Source organism: Patagioenas fasciata, chromosome 1 (genome assembly GCF_037038585.1).
Source record: "Patagioenas fasciata isolate bPatFas1 chromosome 1, bPatFas1.hap1, whole genome shotgun sequence".
Taxonomy (NCBI): domain Eukaryota; kingdom Metazoa; phylum Chordata; class Aves; order Columbiformes; family Columbidae; genus Patagioenas; species Patagioenas fasciata.
In genome coordinates this window covers 119,251,291-119,277,592 of record NC_092520.1, presented here as the reverse complement: position 1 = coordinate 119,277,592, position 26,302 = coordinate 119,251,291, and the positions used below count along the sequence as shown (strand labels likewise).

Below are 26,302 nucleotides of genomic sequence, written 5' to 3'. Positions count from 1 at the left end.
CTCACCAGTACATAACAATAGGATGACAGTCAATCTAAAAATACATCTTTCTTTAATGTAACCCTCTTGGGGAAGTACCTAAAATGGTCCACCTGTAAACACTGGATTAGCGGAGCTTTATAAACTGTGACAAGGGATTTAGAAAACACCATCACACGCCACCACTGCTTCCCCCCATGATGCACAAATCATAAAAATTCCTTCGGGAAGAAGCCACTAACAAAGTTGGGGGGGAGGAAGGGAAGGAAAGAGCGAGCGAGCTCTGGAGCTCTGCTGGCTCCCTCCCCTACTCTAAATTAAATTAAAAAAGGAGAGAGAGAGTTACTCGTTGCTGATGTCATTAAAGTGCTAACATTAATCACTCACAGCATCACTGGTACAGGCACAAGAGCATATAACAGGGATGTTCAGGCAGTACACTGTCCAAGGGGAGGCAAGCAGGAGAGGGAGGAAAAAGACATTATTTTTTCCCCTGTATGCTCTTTGAAAAGCAAGGCGACAGCACCTCTAGACAAGATGTGCTCTTGCGTGAATTTAAGTGGAAGAGACAAAGAAACCATGCCACCAGCAGCGTCAGGGAAAAGAACTGAAAGCACCAAGCAATGAAAATTCAGTCCAGGGAATCTGAGGGGAAGAACAAGCAAACTGGCAAGCAGAGATCAGGCAGGAAACAACTCATGTGAAAAAGGATACAGAAAACTTAGTGCTTGTATCATTTTCACAGCAGCATCACCATATGAAAATTCTGTTCTGAAAATTTCATCAGGAAGGGACGGTGAGTACTGACTTTATAATTCATAAAGCATCTAATGGGTTTTCCAACATTTACATGTCAGTATTTATGTGTCTTCTAATAACTGATGGTTTATAACAATAGAAATGTATTATTGTTATTTAATTAAAATCTAAACATTCTACTTACGAAATGCTGTGAGGATGAAACTATTGTTTCTAGACTGTGTTAGGAAGTGCTCTATAAAAAATAAATTATAATTTTAAGTAATTTGGATCTACCAGCTAAAGAGAAGACAACTAACCAGGTAAAAGCTCTGATTTTACTAATGCATCCAATTTTAATATCTACAGAAGTTGGACAGATGCCAAAATGTGTCTGTCTAGTAAGCTTATTTGATAGCAAACTCACTTCTTTATATTGTTGCTGTATCAACAAGGGCTCACTTACCACATGATTAGAATAGCAGCATCTACCCAGATCAGTCATATCTAAGGTTTAACATTGCAGTGAAAATTAACATACATATTTTTCTTCCCACTTCCCAATAAGTATAATCCAAAAGCCCCCAGCAACAATTTTCATACATAAACAGTCTCAGAATTTTTAATATTAATGCAATATAACTATCAAAATCCCACTAAAATAGTACAGATTTTTCAAGCCTTCCTATCTAGTATAATATACAATTAAGGTATTACAGAATAATTTCAAAATATGTTATAAGCGAACCTTATAACCTTTCTTCATGAGGTGAATTTTCAATAGTCAGTTATTTACCCAGAAGACTTAGCATCTTAAGCTTGATCATAAAAAAAAAAAAATAAGTTTTTATCATGAAGTAATAAACAACAAAACACAGTGTTACTGTCACGGGCATTTATATTCATTAATCAGAAATTTTCAAAGTGGGAAAAAACTTTCATACGAGTGCCACTAGAAACTGCCTTTAACACTGGTAAACAGTGACAAAACTAAAAGAGAATCAGGTTAAATGCTGAGGTAGTCTTTTTTTCAAAAGTTACCCTCACAACAGTAAAACTGGAAAAAACAACCATATGAACAAAAACATGCACTATCTGTTATTAAGGTTTGTTTTGTTATAGAATAACAATTTCGATTATAAGTCTATAAAGGCAGAAAACAACTTTTTTGTTGAAAACTGAGAAGCATACTCTTAGCCTGTCACTTGGGGGAAAAAAGTACACTATTTAAAATACTCCAAAGTTTATGAACTGTAGTACAAGCAGTACCAACCAAAAGAGCGTAGTTTCCTAATAAACTCCTCTCCTAAATTACAGAGCACTACTGATTAAGATCCGCACAACACCTACAGTGCTGCAACTTCTCAGTTACGTCCCTGGGAAAGGAACATCTCCACCTTTCACAGTGAGATCAGCATCGAGAGGAACAAACAAACAAACACACACAAACCTAAACCTATCTAAGCAACATCTCGATGGGAATAATCGTCCAAAACATCACAGGAAACACGGCGTTGGTGATTTGGCCAAAAATGGCCAGTTGTGCCGACAGCTTTTACAGCGTCATGTACCACCCTAACTGGAACAGCATGCTGGCAAGTTACTCGAGAAAAAGCTTCCAGAAGGAGGAGAGGGTGCCGGCCAGCCGCTCCTCCTTCCTTGTTGAAAACCTGACTCCTCTGACAACATACATTGTGTGCGTGACCTGCCAGTCCGCCAACCCCTCCACAGACCAGTGCCGAGTTTTTAACACACTGGAACGAGACCCAGCATCTGCGAGCAACACCAAGAAAGAGCTGGCACTGGGCATCTGGCTCACCAGCAGCATCCTGCTCCTCGTCATCGCCGCCATCCTCCTCTACGGCTGCCTGCAGCTCCTGTGCCGCCGGAGACGCGAGCGTTTGCAAGGGCAAAACGGGACCTCAGAAGAAGACCACGGGACAGTGTGGACCAAAAGCACGGTGCACATCTCGGAGGAGCTCAGCAGGCAGAGCCAGCTGATGCACGACAGCGAGGAAAAGCATCCAGGTGGCATTCAGCTGGACACAATCATAGAGAATCCCTCGGCATGCAAGAAGCCCGTCATGCTGACTTCCAAAAGCCGGGAACAAGTGCTGACGACAGGACAGTGCTCTGCTGTAAACTAGAAACCTTTTGTCAGGGAGGAGATTTTTACTACGTATGACATCCTCCGGTTTCACATCCCTTTCCAACAGTCCACACCCAGCCACAGGCACTCAGAGGCAAAGGTTCTGATTCCCAAGAAATTAGTCATCTGGCCACACACTGTTATTTAAAAATTATGCATGTAGCAAATAATCTGTTTATATTTTGAGGTGATTTTTTTGTGTTGCTTTTTTTAAGTCTAAAACAGCAAAGAAATACAAAAATTAATCAAAAGTGGTGAAGATACTTTTTTTTTTTTACTAGCCTAAATTGAAACTCAGTAGAAGTTTTCAGATGGCAACCCAGATTGTTATGCTACAGGCAACTGGAACATACACCCCAACTGCAGTGGTTTGCCAGGGTGAGTGTTACCCCCACAATCCCACTGCTTCTCAAACTACACGCTACAAGTTACTACACTTGGACTACGCGCTCTGCTGACCATGGTGTTCCTCATAGCTCCCATATGAATGAGGCCAGTCTCAGTGTGTAAGCTAAACTCACCAGGACTTTAACAGTATAGTTTCACCTGTCTTTGAAACTTCCCTTCAGCCTAAAAACAAGATTGTGACTCTGAAACATCCTGGCTTATATCACATTTTGCACTCTCCCACACCCTCCACAAGGTACCTTCTGCTCCATAGGCAAGTGACTCCCTGTAGAGGAAACAGAGCTCAGAGAAGCGGCTCCTGGCCCTTCCTTCTCTCTTCCAGTTTCAATGGCAAAACTCATTCGCCCGGTACAAATTTCTATCCAACCGCAGAGTGCATTTTGTGTGATGAAGGGGGAAGGAAGTAAAAATATGGCAAAACATATTCTATTTTTGTAACAATCAAATCTGCCGTTTCAACTCACTTTGCCTTAGGCTTCATGTCAAAGTGCAAAGAAAGGGCCCTTGGACAGAAATCTGTTCACCCTCACAACATGATGCATCTTGTGTGGCTTATGTGTATCAGTCATCCTGTTTTAAATCCCTTAAGTGCATTTGTGTTCCATAAAAACATAATAAATTTAGTATTGCTGTATAATACTGTATTTCTGAAAAACAAAGATGTGCTGCGACTGCAGGCATTTTAAACTGCTGCTGTTACGAACTTGAGCATGAAGTCAGCTCTTGTTGCCACAGCTGGCTGTACCTGCAAAGGCTGGAGAACCGTGGGTTAGGCAGCTGCCACCCCTTTCCACCGCACCTGGGAAGCCGAGGAGTCTACAATTTTGGCAAGAGAGCACCCGCTGAATATTCTACAGCAGGCAGTGGGTCTTTTCAGCTACTGTATTTTGACAACATTTCCCAGAACATGTGAAAGACGTCAACTCTTGTATTGAGAGGAAGACGCGAGCCGGCATAAGTTTGATGCATCGTCTTGACTTTTTTCTACTAGGACAGGAATGACACACAGAAACACGTGCTGAACGGAGGCGAGCATTCCATTTTTAGAAAACACTTCAAAAGGCATCTTTATTGTGTTACGTTAGCAATAACGTGCTCTCCACCCACTAGACATTAATAGCATTTCCTCCAACTGACATGTTTTTCTTCGTCTTACACACCAGTCTTAGATAAACCGTGAAGATGACAACAGTTCGCTGCTGTTGAAAAACTCTCTTCAGAGCATGAAACCAACACTACAGGTTTATTGCCAAAAAGGGGTGGGCTGGGTGGCAGGGACATAAAAAATTGCTTTAAAATGATCTTGTAATCAAATTAACAGTAACACTTCTCTGACTAGAATTTCATAGAAAAGAGATGATTATTTTAAAGGGATGGAGCCAAGACATACATTCTCATCTCTGCCATCATCTTAGGCCCTTGAAAACCCGTTTATTTCTCTGGATCTCTGTTTCTTTATGTGTGTTTTAAGGCAGTCCATTACATATATTTACATGCATTTATATGTTGTGCACACATGTATATACAATACTGAGAACAAGGAGCAATTCAGTCTTTAAGAAGTTTTAAAGTCTTAAAATTCACCTACTGAATTTTGTTATTTATACATAAACACACATATACAAAAAGACACATAAATATATCTATTAGATTGAGAAGGCAAGGAGCTGCCATGGTACTGTCCCCAGGAATGGTATTTACCTCGTCTAAATATAAATCCATTCCACCCAAGGAGTCTACTGTGAATTCCTCAGATAAACATTTATATCACCTCCCAAGCAATGGACCATCTCGTACCCGCTGCAGATGAGCAACGCGTAAGGAGTTTCTGTCACCTGACTTCTGCACTACCTTTGAAGAACTCGTGTCATCACTTGTCCGTAGAGCTACACTTCTCTTTGTCTCTTGGTCAGAAAGTTTTACTACAGATTCATTCAGGTTCATTCTGGCTATTCTGTGTTTTGGTTGTTCACTGCCCAATTTTAAGAGTGATCTGGTAAAGGGCAAACATTTTAAGTGATTACTAAACTGATAATAAGATGCAACATAGCGCAAACTGATGTTAATTTGTGCACCAGCAGTAAATAAAAACCTTTATATTCACATTAAAGAATGTTTTCCAAAGCGGTCTTTTTTCACAAAACAAGTGAGTTAGGATCTAAAAAATGCAGAAGACACATGAACCTGAAAATCTTTCAAAAATGATGTATAAGCCAGAAAGGAAGCTCTTAAATTCTGGTCTACACAACCTCCATAAAACCAGGCACTTCATTAACGTGCATAGTTTCAGATTCATGGAGGAGACTCTTATACATACATTATTAAGTGTTTTACACATCCATCCCATGTTGTCAAATTTCAGTCTTCTAACATTCATTTTATTAATCCTACACACACTTCACCTGAGTAAAGGGCTTTCAATGACCATGCTCAAACAGTTTTTAAAATACTCCAGCTCACTTAAGAGGATGATGAGCTTTTGCAGGTTGTCTCCTTCCCACCTGACAGCACTTCTCCCATGTCAGCCAGGAGAAGTAAATTATATATGTGGGTTTTTGTTTTGCTAATTGGATGAAGGTATTGCTCAGAAAATTTTAGATGCAACAGAGAATGTGGATGCAATTGTCTATGCTGAGCATCAATATAGCCCAAGTGCTCTGATCCATTTAGAAACATCTAAGAATATGTGAATCCTTTGAGATCAAACCTAAAAATTTATTTAATTACTCTTAAGCAAGCATATTGCTGGCACAAAGCTTCTGCACAGAAAGTGTTTCGCCATTACCACCCAATACATCTATGAGCACACACATGCACAAGAAACCACAATGCTCTTGTCTAGACCTAAATAAACACCATAGATTGCCAAAAGAAAAAAAAAAAAAAGCACACCACCCAAAAAAACCCCAAGAAACCCAACCAATAACAAAAAAGTCCAATAAGTAAACTAAAAAGTTGTTTTCTTTGGCTATATGATTAATATGAAGTGCTCACCTGAATACCTTAAGTAGCTCAAAAACTCAAAAAAGACAATAAAATAAAAAAATACATAGCTACTCCGTATTCCACTATTATCCAGTCAGGAGGCAATACAACAACATACTGTTAAAGGACCCAAATAAGGATGTGCTCTGTGACAAGCCTGTCTATATAGTACAAAATAGTATCACGCAATTATATCACATGCTAGAATGTGTACCCTCTATCACGTAAGAATTACTGTTACTTGCTGTACATAGTAGAAACGTCATTCTAACACTTCATTCTGATATCCTCAATTTCAAAATACATTAGATTTAAGAATAAAAGTATACTCTTGTAAAAATATAAAACTACAGAGACTGAGGAATATCTGCTAATATAGGCATATCTGGTCATGAAACCTGCTCCAGAAATGCATCTAAGAACCCTCTCGATTGCTCCTGCTCATATAGAAAAACAATCCGATTTCTGAAAATGTATAGCTATCAGAGTAAAGATTACTAAACTCATTTTAATACCATAACCTGACTGATTAAAAAAAGGGTTCCCCAGTTAATCCTCTGTCATTCATCCCACTCTGTCATCGCTTAGATAAATTAAGTTAGCAATCTCTACTAAATTCAGTGGGCTTTTTGCTCTTTACACTGCATCTGGTGAATTCCTAAAATAGTAACTAACACAGTATCTCTAATCTAACAAAATCCCAATTTCCTATAATTTACTGTTCCCATTGGAGAACAATTATATAAAACACTATTCACAGTACCAGAGGATCAGTCGTTACATTCCATGTTAAAGGCATGTGAATCCTTTTCCATCTCCTTCACATCTTAAAAGTATTAAAGTTTCACAAATCAGGACTGAAATTTGTAAATTCTGAGCTCTCTCTTCAGCTCTCAAAAACTAGCTTGCTGAGCAAATCACAGAGTTTACACTGTATAACTAGGATATAATGTGCAGAAAATAACGGTAAGACAAGGACTAATTATGCTCATGTTTAAGAAGGAGCTAGATAATGAAAGCAGCTAGACATGAAAATGACACAGTGCACTTGTATAAATTACAAGGATAATTTGAGTACATAATTTTAAAACTTTATTTTAGTCCATACTTTCATTTTTCCTCCCTGATACTCAAGAAAACGCAAAATTAAGAGTGACATCTTGCTAAATATTCTCAAATGATTTGCTGAACATACCACTGCTGGTTTTTACTGCTGTTGGAATTAGATGGATATTTCTGACTGAATATTAAAAATGCAGACAGATGTTAGTCTGCTATATCTTTAACTTTGTTAAGACTCAGGTAATAATTCTGAAGCATTAGGAAAAAAAAGTGCAGTGATCAGGCAGAATAAATCTATCCCTCCAACTTACAATACTGCACACAGAAACATATCACTGGTCCTGTGAATGCAGCCCACCTTTCCTCACTTGGGTAGCTCCATGAGAGCCCATGACTATTCTCATGCCAAGTATTCTCTCAACTTGTCACCCATAGAAGCTCCTTTCCAATCTCAGTATTGGGCATTGCCTTAAGGCACAGAGTACATGACTGCACATCATGTACACTTCTACTGAAAACGTGCATAAACCTTTTAAGTACTCCTAATCTATAAAGCAAGAAAGACGATGCTAAAACAGGAGATGAGATGGCCAGAAGGCCAAGTTCATCATGACGATTCTGAGGTCCTCAAGTTGAAAACGCCAAAGAAATGCTACTGTTTTGTGGGGTTTTTTTTGTTTGTTTGGTTTGATTTTTTTTTAAACAATTAAAGCAGTGTGGTGCTTGATAGTTTAGGATGGCCAGAATCTATATTCCTTTCAAGACAGATAACATCTGAAGCAGTTTTTCCTGTCTGTTCCCTTGTCTCCTGCCATCACAGTCTTCATCCCTGTAACAAGGGAGCAGCTGCACCCAAGATGGGCTCTTGTTCTCACTTCACCAGATGACTAATTAATCTTTTCTTTGAGTCTGCTCTGCCACTATAAGCAACTGTGCAATGCAAGGTGGTTGAGAGAAGGACTTATTTTTAGCTGTCAGATAAGACTAACCATCAGACTAATCACTTGCATTTTGGCTGAAACATATGGTGAGCTTCACAGCAAAGTCTGAAAAAAGTGTATGTTGAATTTAAAATATAAAATGTATTTGAGTACCATTTTTAATAACTTCCATATTGTATAATTTCTATGATTTAAAAAGTTACCTTTAAATATTAGCAAACCATAAATATACAGTGAATTATATCCAACCTTTGATCCATAGAGATATTGCGGCTGTGCATTAGGCTGCTTATCTCGCTGAAACTCCTGAGAAAATGGTAGCACGGTCCGAACAAATCTATAAAAATAAAACAAAGAATTCATTAATTATATTTGGGTTAGTAAGTGTGTGCCTAATGCCCCTTACCCACTATAATACTGTTTTGTCTGTGTATAAAATCAAAGCCAGACGCATAGCCTTTTAGCCCAAGCTGAGACTGGGGAAGCAGAAAGACTGTGCTGTCCAAAAGCCTGGACACAAATCATGATGCACTTCTCCATCACCTACTGAGACCCTGTTCTCTCAGTGGTCTGCAGTGTCCCAAAATATTCCTCACCTCTACTCCAGCCCAGCAAAGAGAAGCAACTAACCAGGTCGTAATAGCCTTCCACAGAGAGTAAGGAAGTTCCTCATGTTTCCAAAATTAAGTCTTTGAAAACAAACTATAGCTTCAAAGAAAAACATGACTTTTCTGTTTAATGTTATGGAGCTTTATTCTCCCCCAAAAGAAACTCACAGCAGGAGAAATACTTTAGGTTAATACCTTTAAAGAAAAGTCAGCAGGAAGGGTATAATCCTTGCAGCAAAATTAACATTTCAAAATTTGATCATACTTCAGGGTGTGAATGTACCAATATAAATCATGCTCAGTGAAGAGCTTTATCTCTGTATATTGTAAGAGGATGACAAGAGAACTACAAAGATACTACAAAGGACAGGATCAAACAGCCCCCTCCAAACTGGGGGCCCCAGAGTCTGAAGAACAGCGTTTGGGCAGAAGCCTGCAGGCACCAGTCCTCTTGGAAGCAAGCAGCACTCCTCTGATGTTGCCTGTTAACTGTGCAATGTGTTGTCTGCAGCACTACGGTTTTAGTGCAGAAAGAAGTTATTCAATACCTGCTCCAATTCTGATTCTGCTTAATGTTGCTAAACAAAGCAAAATATTGGTGCATGTGTTTACAGACTGGGTGGCTACTTTACTTTTTATCTTGATAAAAAGGATTTATTGGTAAGTGGTGTAAATTGTATATACACAGGGAAAAGGAAAAACAGCTATTTCAGAAGTCTAAATCTAATGCTTTTATCAGATCAGGCTGTTCTGAGTGGTAGGTGTATAAAACAAATGCACCTAGAAAAAGTTTTCAGGAAAGGAAGTTTGCACTACATTACAATATCATAAGATATAATTGTATCTTGATGTGGTTTTCTTTAAAATATGTTTGAATTGAATCAACACACAAAATAAATGACTCACTAGTACTTTTTTTCCCAGAAAAAACATAGACATTCTGTATTTGGTACATCCATTTTCCAGCTGAAAACAAAAACAGCCACACTAATAAAAAATGTTTCACCTAAACATGTATAAATTGCACCATGATGTTTACAATTATTTCCACCGTGTTTTATTTCTGAGTACTCTGAATCATTCCTGTGAGAATCTGTAACTTCAGGGTAAGGCTTTCTGTATTTTTTTAACCTGACCAAAAATAGGTATATGGACAGTTTCAGCTACTTGTTCATACGTATTTTAGCCTTGTCTTTCCAAAAGTGCTGAAGTCTAGCAAATGCTTGCATCTAGAGCTTTGGAGGAAGAAACGATCATGTAAGTGTTCTATTTTTTACTAAAAAAAAAAAAAAATAAACCCTCTATATTTTCTTAATTTGTTTCCCTCTTTCTCTCTCACTTACATAGCAACTAAAAACTTCCTCTTCAGATTATCTGAATCTGTTCTCTGCACAGATACTTCATTAATCAGTTTACCAGAGATGGCTGCAAACATTTGATGTAACTCAAAGTAATCTGCAACATATGACAGTCCCAGAGATTACTCTATTCCCTTTTCTCTCCAAATCCCACTTCTTGTTAAACTGACATGGATTTCCAAACCCTAAGAAAATCTCTAAAATGAAAGAAATCAAAAGAAACATCATGTCATTTGAGATATGACTGGGTTTCAGCATGCAGATGTACTGGGCGAGAACTGTTTTGTTATCACTAAATTAAAACTCTCACAAGGAGAAAAGGAGAACAGTGCTTCAGAATATAAACGTGGGTTCAGCCCATGACTTGGGAAGGTGTAACTCTTATTCTTTCTCTTTTCAAAAAGGTATTATGAATATATTTGAACTATAGTGTTAGTGCCTGGGAGCAAACCAGACACAGTTTTTTTGGACTGAGAAGAAATCACAGTCTCGGAAATCAAACACCAGAGAAATACTTCTGAGTCTCTATGTTTCATTAGTTCTGTACAAAGACAAGTAACCTGCGTGTTCCCCAGTGTTCCTCTACATTGCTGGGGCTTTCTTCACCTCTAATGTTTTAGGATAGTAGCAAAATAACCTCAAAGGTTTCTTAAAGACTTGAAGTGAGCACCCATTTTATACTCTCTTGAGAGACACGGGGGAAAGATGCTGAGAAAGGAAGAAAGAGGTTAAAAAAAAGAAGTAGGAGTAAGAGATACCATCGTTTGGTATCTTACAGCAAGGCTATGGCTAAGTGCTAAGGATACAAGAGGGAAAAGAATGCATCGTTCTAGGAGGTATGTAACTAATCCAAATATATCATTCAGATATATGTTAGAGATTTCTTCCCTCAAAACCAAAGGCTACATAGAAACCTTCGCAGTTCAGCATCATCTGCTATTCTTCACACTTTTTCAATGTGTGTGTGTTTTCTTTTTGACATCCTACTGGTTGGCTTTCTCCTGCTCCTCCTCCAAGAAACAGAAATGTCTCTTTGAAGGACTGAGGCTCTTTGAATATCAATGCTAAAACTAAGCAAATTTTTACTTTCCCTCAGATACTGCAGGACACAGGTTTTGGCATACTCCAAGATAATCAGTTCTTTTGATTTTTAATCAGTGTTGATGATCTCACAGCAATTTATCCACTTTAATCAACATGGGTTGTAAGCAAAGTAGATCAAGCAGATGAAAAGCCTGCTGGCTTACCAAAGCTTTGTAGAAATGATTGGTAAAGGACAACATGAGCTCCAAAGTAAGTATTTTAGGGATCAAGTCATTTTATACAGTTGTTTCTGTGATACTTATCACGGAGTTCACAACGAACACTTTACAAACTAACCTAAATGAGCCCATGATTCTAATTATCATAATCTATTTAAGAAAATAAGGAGAAATCTGAAAGAGACCACTTTGGTCAATGAGCTTGTTGCCTCACTACTGCAGGCACCAGATCAGACGGACAATCTCATTCACAAACTTTCTGATCTTAATCTCAGAAGTAATCGGATATCACAATCTTCTCTCTCTGCCTCCTCCTATGCAGATAGTGTCCCTCCTCCCTGTCTAATTGGTATGAACACTTTTAACTTTCAGCCTTCTCAAATTAGCTTCTCCTGTCTACCAGTTCCAAGGGTAGCCCCACACCTCTCTTAGTGAATGCTACATCTAACTCACCCTTCTTGAACATAACTGTCACACAGGACAGGAGGCTACAAACTGAAGCGTGAGGAAGCAGCAGACAAAACACAGCATGAAAAAGTAACAGATAGACTTAGATTAGACATAAGGAAGAAATTCTTCACCATGAGGGTGGTGAGGCACTGGGACAGGCGGCCCAGAAAGCTGTGGATACCCTGTTCCTGGAAGTGTTCAAGGTCAGGCTGGGTGGGGCTTTGAGCAACCTGGTCTAGTGGAAGGCGTTCCTGCCCATGACAGGGGGGTTGGGACTATTAACAGATGATCTTTAAGGTCCCTTCCAACCCAAACCATTCTAAGATTCTGTGATATCCACCATTTCATCAATAATGATATTGCCTTTCTTTTGGCAGAAAGACTTTTTTTTTTTTTTTTTTTTAAAGTGAGGGAAGATAAGGTGCTTGTTGTCAAATTTGATGGCGTATTTGATGACAGGCACCCCTACTTCACATCAGCCTATGTAGCTGCACCGTTTGGCTCTTTGTAGCTGAAACTGGGTATTTTTAACTGCCTGTCAGATCTGCTTGTCAGATTTGCTCCAGCAGTGTCTGAAAGGTCTGAAAATTTTTCTGAACAGTCACTATCACAGAGTATATTCAAGACGAGAAGAAGCAGCTGTTCTCTTGTGAGAACTAATCTCAAAAACAGGACGAGAGAGACAGAGCTTGCAAAAGGAAGGGGGAAGCAGGCAGGAAGACCAAAACCCAAAATTTCTGTTCATTCCGTGACAAATCAGTATCCTCAGAAGAAACATGTCATCCTGCATTTGGAAGAGTGCTATACACATGAATTTTAGCAGAGAATACAGATTTGGATAATGTGTTGAGGGAGATGGTGCTACAAGTGTGACTACTGTCTCCAGAAGCTTGTATCATTTCTGTCAAGAAAGCACAGAAAATTCTCAACCCAAATTAACACTGAGGCCATCTCACACTAGCTCCTCTGTTAGCCCTGAACACCAAACATGCTATCATGGAAGGAAAATACCTGCATAGAATTAGTAAAGAAGGCAGAAAAAAGGAACACTACAGATAGTGGAAAAGGAACAAAGAACAAAAATCTGGAAGGTGTCATTGTGTCATTTGAACCCTCTGCACAGCCCTGGTCCTCCTAACTCCACCAAGATACAGGGGAATAAAAAAGTACAGATGCAGGTGCAAGCATGAAAAATACTCCTGGTGGGGAAAGACCTTTGGCTTGGAAAAACATGCAACTGAGGGCAAACATGAGAGAGGTCTCTTAAAAAAAATTTTCAAGCAGCACAGAAAAGACCACAAGCAGGAAATGGCTGTTCACGGTCACCTCTGCTATAAGAACTGGCAGGCAACAGCTTGAGAGCAAACTGAAAGAGATACAGCACACGGTTTCACTACAGACTCCTCACTACAGCACATCATGGATGCTCAAAGCTCACATAGCTTTAAAAAAAAAGGACTGGACCGAGCAATCGGGGGAAAAAGTACCTATAAAGGGCCAGAAATGTACTAACATCCCACCATTTTTGGTTTACAGAAACACCTGATTGTTGCTAAAGGCCAGCATGTTCCCTTGGTTTCACACTCGGCCTCGGCCGGCATCAGGACACTGGACTACAGAGGGCTTTGACCTCACCTGCACTTCATATGCTCACGCCATTTTCCAAACGTCATTTCTTTCTTTCCTGACTGACGACAGGTAGATTAAAACCACTCTTGGATTTCACTGCTGATGCCCATCTGCAGAGGTCCCCTCACCCATCTCCTCATTCCTTCTCTACAAACTGCTGTGCCCAAGTCCAGACACAGCTGTGCATCTGGGCCAGCACTAATGAGACTGTATTTCAGAAAATCATCAACTGCAATTATTAAATTGCTAAATCTTTTAATAGCAGACTCATTGTTTAATCTCAGTACATTATCAGATACATAAAAAATCCTAAAATAATTAAACATGCAATGTGTCTCAATACTTCATGGCCTTAGCCTTTGAACCAAACCTGCAGGATTTCTACACATTTGAACTCTCTTGTACAGATATTTGAAATGATCATGTTCAAGCACTCTTGGAAAAACAACTTCAAAAGGCACTCGCTACAAGTCAATCTGACCAAGGGCCTTTACACCTAGGCTGTTTTCAAATTAATAAAAAACAAACCACAGGTATTACACACAACTCCTGGGAGCTCCTCCTCCAGCCCCTCACCACTAAGCAATCTCTCTGCCTTTCATCTTGCTTATTTCTCTTTCTTCCGATCTTTCATTGTTAGGTATCTTCCCTTGTTTACACACAGCTTTCATGCAAGGCATTACCTATCAAGAGTCAAGAATTACCCTAGCAGCTCTCTCAGAGCTCCTCACTGTGTACTCCTGTATTTTCACACAATCTGTAAAACTGAATGCAGAGAGAGCTCATCAATTTAAAGTTCATGCTAACAGTGAGGCAGCAAGAGACATAATGAACATGCTTAAAAAACATAAAAGGGTTAGAAACTCCCCGTTCTCTTTCCCAGCAAAAATATCAATTGGCACCATACAGCATGTGCAACATATACGTTAATTCTCTCCTCACTGCTGGTTTTGACTGAAACCAAAGCAATTCTGTGATGAAATTGGATACATGGTACACATACTGTGTAAGATCTAGTTCCCTTTATTATCTCTTAAATTAATTATCCTGGATCAATTACCCGACAAGTTTGAAGATCAGCCTAACTCAATTCGTGCGTTCTGTTTTCAAACAGAAAAGCAACAGTCCTACAGGATCGTGCCAGTGTCCTTTAGTGATCCACACTTGATTCCCAAGAGCTGTGGTTTGCAGTATCACAGTCCTTATGGCCAGGATGAACACAGACTGAATTGTTATAGGAGTTACTGAATGTCTTTCATTTAAGCTGACAGGTGAAGGATCAGCATTTCACCAATAATTTATTTTGATATTATGCTTCTATGATTCTTAATACATCACACTGAATATTCCAGTATTGACCTCCAAATACATCAACTGCACAGTAGCTTCCTTGGAAACACATTCAACACTCCTGTGCAAACAGATTAATGTAACAGAAGTTTCTTGGCTAAAACTTAACCATGAAAAAAGACTCTTTATTTTTTAAAGACAGAATCTTGGCTCTAAAATGCAACATAACCATCATGGAACATGTCAGACAGGGAAAGCTCTCCAAAGAGACAGTGAAAGATGAGAACAGGTTTCCTCCTCTTCCTACAGCTCAATATTCAATATCACTTTACTGTCACTTCACAGTGCTTTAATCAAAACGTGAGTAAAGTCTAAAAGCAAGACAAATCCTAAAATAGGAAGCCCAGAAATGCAGTCCAAAGCACTGTGCCTTCTATTCATTCAAATTTTAGGTCTTTCCTATTTCCTTTACTCAGTCTTCTTAAAGGCTGCAACTGCAGTTGCAGTGAACACTGAACACTTCCCTTCTCCAGTTAACAATCCTTCACATTAACGCAGAATTGGGAATATAATTTTATTTCCATCGTCTCACAGTTGAGGATCTTGTTTACCAAAATATCCCCCTGATACGCACTTTGCAGTATTTTTGAACATACTTTATTTTCCAGCATATCATAGTTAAGTCATTAAATTGTCAGAACTTGGATGTGGTGGTTACATTTGACTTCTATTGCGCACAAATAACAGGCTTTCATATATCTGACAGTACTTGGTAAAATGACTCATGCTGCTTTGTTTCAAGTAAAGTATTATAAGTAAAAGCACACTAAATGAATGGAGCTGGACTTGTCAGCATTTGCTAAGGAAGAAGTTGCAGGAAGGTGGTAGAAAAATTGCTGCAAACAAAAGGCTGCCAAGCTGACCTGTTTGTGGATCCATTGTAGCAGTAGTTTGGAAGAAAATCATAATTGAGTTCCCAAAAGACGTGAAGAGTGATTCTTCCATAAGGGGCTGACACGTTGTGATTGGCTTCTCTGAACATGGCATCAAAGCTGTCCAAGGTCATATATCTACTCAGAAGCTTGTGAGTCATTTTGTTTATCTCTATCAAGCCATCCAGTTCCTACAAAATACAAGAGGAGAGAAAGTAAGCAGCATATTTAATACAGTGGAGAAACTAAAAGTACATTAAAAACCTTGACCAAATAGAATTAACAAATTAACAGCTGACTGCCCTCCAGTCTCTAACTTTAATGATAAGAGCTGAAAAGAAGCAGTGCTCTTGGGATCATTTTGTAATTATCTCCCACTAAAACCTTCCAAGACCTTAAGGGCATTCATTAAAATTGGTCCACACTGCAGATGGGTCTCAAAAACAGACCTGTGCCAACTCTTCTTCCGGTGACCAAAAGCTAAAACTCCAACTTATAAATGGTGTCAGACATAGGCCAAGAAGCATCTTCTGTATTTCCCACTTTAAAAGCTATCACAGTCATTTCTGCTCAGTAGGGCAACTGGTCAACTAACTTTTGTAGTAGTACTGGTAGGGATAGCATCAAATTTACCATAAATCCTCATGGTTTACTCCAGTGAAGAATGTCCTAAGTTGCAATGAAAGACCAGACCAGACATTTACAAATGTTGTGATGGTATCCACAAAATCACTAGGTGCCTATACGAGCACTGCTTTTCATCATGTTTCTCCTCTTGACAAGAAAACCCTAGTATGGTTTCTGGCATTTTCATAACATAACATTAAACATAACATAACATCTGAGGTCAGCCACTGAAAACATCAAGCAAAAAGAACACCATCTCTTGCTCAAAAAAACCCCAGGCACTGCTTTTAAAGACTGTTGTGCAAAGACCTAATGAAGCAATGTCCAGTGGCTTTGTCTGGCATCAAACCACTGGTCATCTTCCCATACAGTGCTGTCAGATTTAATTATTCCATGTGTCAAAGGATTTTCAAACCTGTGACTAACAGTTACTTTGAGGAAAAAGAACCACTATAATTTTAATTACAGTATTGAGTCCAATCCGAGGGGAAAAAATTGGCTCAATCTTTTGGCTACCTTCATTTAATTTATTTAGCTTGAAAAACAGCAGAAATTACTGGTTAGTTAAGCTATTAGGATCAGTTTCTCACTGAAGAAACCAAGCAGTTTTCCGCAGAAATTTTGCATAAAACAAAAAAAAGGAGGGGAAAAAAAAAAAAAAAGAGTACGGTGGATGGACACCACCTTAGCCCTGCCACTTTGTAACTCAAGAAAGAGTGAGAACCTGTGACCTAAGAAACACATCATCAATGGTTTCTGTTCAATGAGACACTATGAAAATCCTGCATATAACAAAGAAAAGCTACATTTCAATAGTTCAAAGGTTATAACACCAAGGGCTGAAAAGTCAAGAGCCTCTATGGCCTCAGAATTTTATTTATCTTCAATAAAGAATGAAAATAGATCAAGGTAGTTAACTGCATGACAAAATCTCACCGGTAAAAGAACTTAATATGGAAAGACCAATGGTAAACTTCCTTGCATAACTTTAACTTTTAATTCTTTTTTTATCCCAGCAGAATTGAATGTGTCTGATACTTTTCTTGCTGAGTGCATATTTACTTGTCAAATTCATGCCGTCTGGAAATAAAATTTGGTTTTTGGCACTTTAATCAGCAAGCTAACTCAAAAAGACACCTCAATATTGCACAGATGCTCTTCTTCCACAGGCACAAGTCAGATCTTGTTCCTCCACATAAAAATTATTTTTGCAACCCTACAAAACTAAGCTGCCTGGGTAAATAAACTCATTTTGATTCTATCAGGCACAAGGCTGTTTTATTTTGGTCTACAATTTGTCTATAAGCACAGAGAGAAGTGGGCATTAACAGAAATTTTAATCACAAGAATGCTCATTTTCCTTGTTTCCTCATGGCTGCTAGTATATGGTTTCTCTACAGGTGATGCTTACACCTTACTCCCAAGACCTTTGGTTGCAGCAGATATATTTTTTTCTGGGCAAGGAAAGAGCAAGATCCTCAGCCTCAAGAGGACTGGGACTTGTATAGTCCCATGTAGGGCAACACACTCTCAGAGTTCTGCCTCAGGTCAGGCCAAAGCACTGTTTGAACAGAGCTGCAGGCTAAGACATGAGGAGAAAAAAATCATAGCACATCAGAATTAATAAAGTCCACAATATACTACAATGGCTACAGAGGATTTGTCAGTATAATTTATGATGTAGCTGCAGATGACTAAAAGAATGCCTTCCGCAAGACTTAGCTGCTTCTCAGGTAAGAGGTCTTGTCAATCTAGACTTTGTAAACTAGACGCATTTCAACCATAGCATCATATGATTTCACACTTACAGAAAAACGAAAACAAGACATCAGAAGCAGAAGTTTTGCTATTCTTCTAATAAGACTGCTTAAATTATTTCCTGTTTAATTAAGGTTTAGCATAAAACAAGTCTGCCTGTTAGTCATTCAGCCTCTTCTTCCAGGAGCGACTGTACAACTATTTGCTGAGAAAATACGTGAGAAAACTTTTTTGCTTCTGCCCTTAATGAACAAATACAGATTTATAATGGGAAAAAGGGCTAGATGTCTCTCATTCCCAACGCAAATAAAAGAAATTTTTTAAAAAATTAAAATAAATTAAACCAAAATGAGACTAGAATCTAGACCTTAACTGCAGTGTTAATGCTCTGGCAAAACTGAAACACAACACTCACCACAATGGAAGTCAAATCCTCACTTTCAAATCGGCCAATTGCCAGTTCCATTGACCTGTACATGGCTGCTGAAATTCGCTGAGTGATCAGTCGGTTCAGGTCTATTGACCTACCAAGAAGCTAAAGAAAAAATGGCTATGAAGTTTTGAACTGAAAGTCAAATTACAAGACAAGCTGTACGAGGACTGTGAGACCCCACAGATTAACAGGTTCTCACGTGGTGAACTTGCATTCCAGACACACAGAAACAAAGCAGATGAACAAAATTTACAGATTCACGAACAAATGAGGTACTACAATTTACATCCCAATTCTCACAAACAGAAGTAAAATCACATGTGGCATTTAGATCTAAGTATTGGTATCAGCATTTTATGCTTCCATGACATTGTGCTGACAACATATTGAAAACTGGTAAATTACATTACTGGGAAGACAATAGTACCACACATGACATTCCTGTTAGGCTTGTGTTAGCTTAACTGCAACAGACATTTGCATTAAAACAGGATCTTTTAAGGGTTTTTTTTTTCTTAATTTGCTCCTTCATATGACAAAAAGCTGTTCTGAAATGCCAGTTGTGCCACTTAGATGACAGAACATTAAGCACAAGAAAGAGTTTTGTATGCCTACATAAATAGACACCACTGCCAAATTGCCAAGCAACTTGAATACAACAGAATATGAGTTAACTCACCTGAACGTGTCTTTGTTTGAGCAGTGTCTCATAGCGGTTGGACTGCAGCAGCTGAATGGTCGCCCCTTGGTTCTTGCATTCTGAACGTAATCGTTTATCCAGAAGCAGGCTATTAAGAAAGGAAGAAAACGCTTAAAGTATATTAGACAAGCAAAGTAGAGCAGAAGAGCATGAATAAAAGTGCTCACTACTGGAATAGCTACCTGCTGGCCATTGCCTTGTAGTATGCAAATATTTGGTCTGCCAGCTTGTAGACAAATTGGTCAAAACATAGGTTTACCTTGGAGGGAAAAAAAAATAAAGTGGATTTAAAGAGTCTTGAGATTTAAAGAGAGGAGCTTATCCAAGACCTCCCACTGATTATCAAACATAATTAAGAAAGCTAATGCATCCAAATTCCCAGTACAAGAGAGGATGAGATTCTTCAGCATTAATCTAAGGTGTTTTGCAGGTGTCTAGAGGTTTCCTGACAACATCTCACCCAAACAGTTACCCATTCTTTGGTCTTTCTTCTCAGTCTGTTTATTATTTTCAACTGTTCTGAATCTCTTATAGGAGGTCTTGGCCTTCAGCATAATTTTCACATTCAAGTACGGACAATTTTTCCCCAGTAGGTAAGGTTACTTTACCTCTGCCTCAATCTCATCATAGAGGAACTGCTTCTTAAATTTAGTAAGTGCATAGTGAGCACTGTCATTATAAAGGTCCAAAGAATACAGAACATACCTGAATGAAAAAAAAAAAAAAAAGTTATATGTCTATAGAAATTATGAGGCTTTAGGATGGTTCAAGTCAGGATGCTGCACACCAGTCAATACTGCAATATGCATGTGGTTCATGCAAACAGGATCTTTTTTTTTTTGTTCGAATTTATATAAAAAGAATCACACTTTCTCCTCTAGAAGTCTTTTGTTAGTTGAAGAATTTGTATAAGTAAGTTTGCAGCCTGAAACTTGCTTTCTAGATGTAGTTTTCCATCAAAATGGAACTATGCTTTTACCACTGTACATTGTCTTTGACATCTTTGAGGAGTAAGGAGACCTCACTCAGGGAACAGCATATATGGCTGGTGCAATGATACTTATATGAAAGGTTTGTTATTTCAATTATTCACTTCAAAAAGAAAATTTTGAGAATCTGGAAGTCAGCAAATGTAAGAGGGAAATTGTATGAAGGTTTAGAATACCTTCTTTGTGACTGCTTGTTTAAACAAATTAAAGCAGTAACATTACAATATGGAGTGACAATCATTAAGAATAATCATTCAACTGAAAAGTACAAATAGATCTTACTCCATCATTGATGCCTCTTTGGTCTCCAAAATATGGTCCGTCAGAATCCAAGGCATGGACATCTCAATGGGAAACTGGATTCTTCTGCCCATGGTCAGCTCTAAGAAGAATTCTCTGAACCACAGCTGGGACAGATCACAGCATTGCTGCAGGGTTTCTTTCAGAACAAAGAAGGAAGAATTACACTTCTTACAGAAATACATTATGAAAAGTACAAGTGTGATTCTGATGATGCAATGTGAAACAAACAAACAAACAAAAAGCAGGCGTTGAGTCATTAGAGCTTTACATAGGCCAAATACGTTAAACAAATGACTTTTTCATAGAGTTCTGAACTTCACGTTGGCCCCCAAAGTGGTGCCTTATTACACAAAAAAGCGTGGAAGTGGACCAGACTACCAGTTAAACAGAAAAACTATGTACACCAGTAAAGGGGTATTTCTAGTTTAATTTCTCAGTTGGGGGCTCAAAAAGCCATACATGGAACTTGGGAAACACCAGGAGGAGGCAAAATTGTACCAGATCCACCAGCACCACCTCTCTTTTCTGGAGGACTGAATCACTCCACATTTCCTGTTGATTAGGTGGGCTGGCAATGACAGACGGACACATGAAGGAGGGATTGAAACAAAAGGTTTCTAAGGCCACTGTCAAGCGTACAGAGGCGTGCTTCCCAGCTCTCCAAAAAACACTGGGCACAAGCCTTCTATTGTAGAAGGTTTGGGAACCAAAAGAAGAATGGACTTTTTACATTAAAATCTTCTGAAGTGCTGTTCCCCAGCAACACTATGACTGACATCAACCCTTCTCTGAGGGTAGAGGAGTCCGGAAGCAAAACAAAAATGAAAAACAACACAGCATGGTGATGACAAAGACTAGATACATTCAATGTCAGTAGGTGAATTCTTTAGGACAGCATGTTTCCGATTACAATTAACTGAATAGTAAGAGTAGTGAAATGACATCAAATTTAACACAACAGAGAATTTGTTTCCTCTGTACTTAAAACAAACAAAAAAAAACAACCAAAGAAACCCAAAACACAAAAACTACTTCCTTTTTTTTTTTTTTTTTAATTTCAGTGTGTTTAGGCTCATCTATCCCTTGTTTATACAAATACGTACATTAACAAATAGAAAAAGGAGGTAACAATATGAAATTTGATGCATTATAAACAAATGTATAACAAGTCAAAATAAAAATCCCACCACAATACTGAATATCACGTCTCAGAGAAAGTTTGGACAGGCCAAGGCTTTTGATAAATGAACCAAAGGTTAAGTTGGCTTAGGCAATCGGAAACATTTTCCAGGTCGTGTTAGAGGTGTTAGGACATGCTAAGCTGGACACTGATCATCTACATATCTTACCACTGAAATTTATCAAATGAGTGTAGAAGAAAGACTCGCGGTGGAATTTTTCTATGTCCAATATGGTGGGCCCCTCAAGGCTACTTCTCAAGGTTTTCTTGGAACCACTTTTGTCAGCAATGAGGGACTCTAACATAGTTCTCACCATGTAAAGCTGTATCATTAAAGGAAACAATTGTGGTGGAAAGAGGGGGGAAAAAAAGGAAAATACACACGGTACATTAGTTGAGCAACACTTGAGAATTACTATCAGTAATCGACTGCTCCCCTTCAAATTGAAAATGGGCACTGTGTGGGTAAAAAAAGCCTTTTGGGCAAGAGGAACAGGTGCCACGCTACCCTGCACACCAGCACAAACGCCTGCCCAAGCCAAGGGGACCTCCACTGACACTCAGCAGCAGACCATTTGCAGTGGAACAGTTCACATCACCACACAAGTAAATTTAAAAAAAAAAGTAAGAAGGAAATGTCTTACCACCAAAGTTTAAAAGAGGCGGATAGGTGTAGGACTGCCTCAGAAACTTGTGTGTCACATGCAATAGCTTTTCCAGTCCCAGAGACTTGAGCTGCTTCAACAGCTCAGCAGAGTTCAAGGACTCTGTCATAGTGCGAACCATGTAGAGCTAAAAACCAACAGACAGGGGCAGGCAGGGGAGAGAGAATCCGTTAATAAAAACACACGGGTAAATAAGGAAGGGGAAACAGAAGCAGAGAAAATGTGTTAGTTTGTTAAAAAACGAAAAAAGCAGCACAGTAAGCATGCGGAGGAGGGCACACAGAAAGGTTTCTTCCTTCAGAATGATCACTGCGGCCTGGTGCTCCCTCAAGTGAAGGGAAAAGCTCCCGATCGTTTCAGAGGGTGCTCAGAGAGCCATAAGCTCCTCAGTGATTTCAAAAAGATTTCCAAATATTACCAATTCATACACAGCCATTTCAGAACTGCATGAAACTGAGAAAAACCTATCTAAAATTGATATATTTGACCTCCTTCCCTCCTGTCACTGGAGACAGACAAGTGCGACAGCCCGAGAGCAGAAAAAAGGCAGAAAGAACCATGTCCTCTAAACAGCTTGTTGCAGCCAGCGAAACAAAGCCATTAAACATCCCAAGCACAGGAGAAGCACATCGGTGGTGACATTAAATTTTCTTGCCCCAAAAAATTAGAAATCAAAACATTTTTTTCCAATTCCCAACCCAAAATCTTCATTAAACCCATTTTAGCACGATTTAAGCAACTTTTTATTACCCAAGATTATTATCCACACACGCTCTCTTCCCCACAGATTTTAGGTATTAAAATATAGCATTTACAAACCACAGTTGCCTTCAATTTTTTATCTAAAGTGCTCATTACCTCATTTTCTCAGATGAGCTATGAATAACAGACCATACGCTCTCCAAACAAATTCACAAATAAAATAAAAGAATATAATTACATGGAGTTAACAAGAAGGAGCATCTAGGTATGGGATTTCAATGACTGCCACAGAAAACACACTTTAAGTACCTCTTGTTTTAGCAGCAGCAGCTTAAATAGATATTAGGGAGCAGTTTTATCATCCGTTACTGAAGAGTAGGAGACATCTTGTCATGAGTCAAATACTCTCCTATATATTACAGGCAATCATTTATATCTTAAACATATTTTAAAACTATGCAGACATCTATTGAATAATTTGATTTAAAAAGAAAAACACCAGCCACACCAGAGATGCGAGTCAGACAAGAAATAATTCAAACAGCTCACAAATATAATTTAAAAAACATTAGGAGCTCAATGAGAAAATATTTCTTCCCAGTAAGTCATATTATTGAGATGGAACACTTGGAAAAATTACGCATTGGAGTAGAAAGTGACAGCAACCAAGGCACGGGATTTTCATTAAGTGTGATTTTGTAAATATAAATCTAATCAGAGTAGATTTTCAGCATTAAAACCAAAACCAAACAAACCAACTTGCAACTTTTAAATAGTTCAGGCCAGAGAGAAAACATTCCATGCAATAATTGTTGACAGATATCACAACCACTGGACAGAAAAATACCTGAGTGCTGGAGGGTCCCACTGCACGCCTTGGGACTTTGATGTCAAAACCACTTTTGGGGTCCTTTTCCCCCCTTAGAGCTGGGTCATTGAACGGCTCATGACCCGCTTCCCAGTCACAGACCGTCTTTCTGATGGCCTGCAAAACACTGAACACAATTCATGCTACATCAGACCAGCTCACATCCAAGTGCACTGATGAGAATGTTTTACTTTCTTTTAAGCACTCTTCCACAAGCACAGAAACTTTGCAAGAGCATTCAGGAGCTCACATCCACGAAAAAACTGCTTCGTGCTGTTTATCAAAAAGGACAGTCCAGAGCCCTTCTCTGCCAGAAGAAAGATGACCTCTGAAACTGGATCACCAGTGACAGAAGTCACTTCTGAAACATTCACCTCTTGAGATCCTTAGCAAGCGCATCAAGACATTTTGTTCTCCTAAACCACAAAACCCAGATTATTCAATCAAACCAAAGCAGATTATTAACCAAACTAAAGAGGCCAAACTAATTTGGCCTTGAAATGAAAAGAAACAGTGGAATTCATGTTTCCAGCAGAACTCCAGAACTCAGCTGGAATTTCTATAAGCAGCCTCATACTTCTAACTCCAAATACTGATCTGAATTTCAGAATCTTGTCAGAAACACAACCTGCCATATCCTGTGGCGTGCTGAATGAACAAGCAAATATGTCCTCCCAGATTCAACTATGTATGATAGTTCCCTATTTCATAAAATTCCTTGGGACAAAAAGACTCCCCCCTGTAAACTTGGTACTCTGGAGTAATTTGTTTCTTTTAGCTTATGATGATATTTTTGTGGCAGTCAGAGCATTTAGCAATAGCCTAATTAGCCAAAGACTTCCACCTCTAAGAACTTTGCGATGAAATGTGGGAGCAAACAAATGGTAAACAAGTCAAGATTAAATGCAAACAATGAGGGACAAAAAAATAAGGTCAGAAAATGCCACCAATCAGGGTGGGCAGACAGAGCACTTGGAAGAGAAGTGTAACACTAATAAGCCAAAGGCAGCAGAAGCTGAGAAAGAAGGCAGGATGACGATAAGAAGGCAAGGATGATAAGAGGGCAAAGATAAGGCTATGAAGCGGGATGTAAACATGAGACACAAGGAAAAGAAACATTGGAATCATAAGGAAGGTGGACCGCAACACCTTTCTTCAAAATAAAAATGCCAGTATTGCTTTCAATATGACAGTACTTATATTCCCTTAAAATAAAAATAAGCTACAGGCAACGCGACTTCTTGAGGTAGTTCTAAGTGGCTCAAGACAGTCTGGACTCTTACTGTAGCCATGCTGGCAGCTGTTCATTTTTAACTCCAGACTTCAGACTTCTTCAACTTCCAATACATATTTAAGCAAGCTAACTTTGAGTACCAGACAAACCAGTAGGGGAGTACAGACTTGAAGAGGCAAAATTTAACAGCTCTGCAATTCTGGACCAAATTTAGTAAGTTTCTGGGAAAAGAATAAAGAAGAAGATAAAAACAAGAATGTTACCTCTGAATGACATTTTTCTTCTTTTTAATGGCTTGTCTTAACGGTTCTCTAAGTGTAACCTGGGCAAAGTCTTGAAGAGCTGCATAAATGGTGTGGCGAATGGCATGATTGAAAACACTTTCCATCCTTCCCATCAGCACTTGAAGACCTTTGATCATGGCAATCACCTGCCAAAAAAAAAAAAAAAAGAGAAAAGTGTATTTTTCATATTTTGTGTGTGTAATTGTTCAAAAAGCCCTTTTTAAAAATACAAATAATACAAAAAATTATAAAAGGGTAACTAACAAGTTCCCTGTGCTCCTCCTACAGACTGAATGGAGGGAAACATGCTCTTTCAGAGTCAACACAGGGCATGCTGTCTTTTTGCACTGTGTATAGAAAACGCTTATAGAGAATGTTGCCCTTTGTGTAGAATTAATCTTTGGAAAATCCCTGTAAAAAAGATTTTTCTTACCTCAACCAAAGCAAACTTCTCCTCACTAGTATAATTGTATCTTGTTGCTCTTTCATACTCTTCTGCATTGTCAGGACAATCTTTATTAGAATATTTGTCAGTTGGGTGCACTAGCTTCCAAGAATACTGCAGTTCACACAGGGAGAAAAAAGATGGGGAAAAAAAAAAGGCCTGAGAAACACAAAACATAGCTGGACACAAATAACATGTCTTAAGAAATACTCCAGTGCTTTCAAGAATATCTGAAAAATAATATTTGGTACTATTTTCAAAACCTGCATAAATTCTGAAAATACTATCTAGTGGAGATGCCCAACAAGAATTTGCTAAATACA

The 26,302-nt window shown here is 38.7% G+C and overlaps 2 protein-coding genes across 4 annotated transcripts in view; one reads left to right on the top strand and one right to left on the bottom strand.

Moving 5' to 3' along the window:
• CYFIP1 (cytoplasmic FMR1 interacting protein 1) overlaps window positions 1-26,302 on the bottom strand; it is an 84,261-nt gene that overhangs the window by 24,789 nt on the left and 33,170 nt on the right. The window contains exons 13-23 of one of the 3 annotated variants that reach the window (XM_071813502.1): window positions 25,968-26,093; window positions 25,514-25,680; window positions 23,996-24,143; window positions 22,426-22,573; window positions 20,581-20,737; window positions 19,918-20,014; window positions 19,492-19,568; window positions 19,289-19,397; window positions 18,592-18,711; window positions 15,783-15,982; window positions 8,512-8,599 (exon numbers count right to left, since the gene is read on the bottom strand). In XM_071813502.1, the coding sequence (XP_071669603.1) occupies window positions 8,512-8,599; window positions 15,783-15,982; window positions 18,592-18,711; window positions 19,289-19,397; window positions 19,492-19,568; window positions 19,918-20,014; window positions 20,581-20,737; window positions 22,426-22,573; window positions 23,996-24,143; window positions 25,514-25,680; window positions 25,968-26,093 (1,437 nt within the window). Of the gene's footprint in view, window positions 1-8,511; window positions 8,600-15,782; window positions 15,983-18,591; window positions 18,712-19,288; window positions 19,398-19,491; window positions 19,569-19,917; window positions 20,015-20,580; window positions 20,738-21,950; window positions 22,105-22,425; window positions 22,574-23,995; window positions 24,144-25,513; window positions 25,681-25,967; window positions 26,094-26,302 lie in introns of those variants that run through there. The other 2 variants (XM_065854683.2, XM_071813504.1) reach the window with 2 other exon arrangements.
• Window positions 303-5,387, top strand: LOC136113680 (fibronectin type III domain-containing protein 9-like). Its single transcript, XM_071813515.1, has 2 exons — window positions 303-775; window positions 2,035-5,387. The coding sequence occupies exon 2, from the start codon at window positions 2,193-2,195 to the stop codon at window positions 2,862-2,864; it is 672 nt and encodes a 223-aa protein (XP_071669616.1). The 5' UTR covers window positions 303-775; window positions 2,035-2,192; the 3' UTR covers window positions 2,865-5,387.

What these genes read in the sequence shown, in the direction of transcription:
- LOC136113680 (XM_071813515.1), top strand. Translation starts at nt 2,193, where the DNA reads ATGGGAATAATCGTCCAAAACATCACAGGAAACACGGCGTTGGTGATT.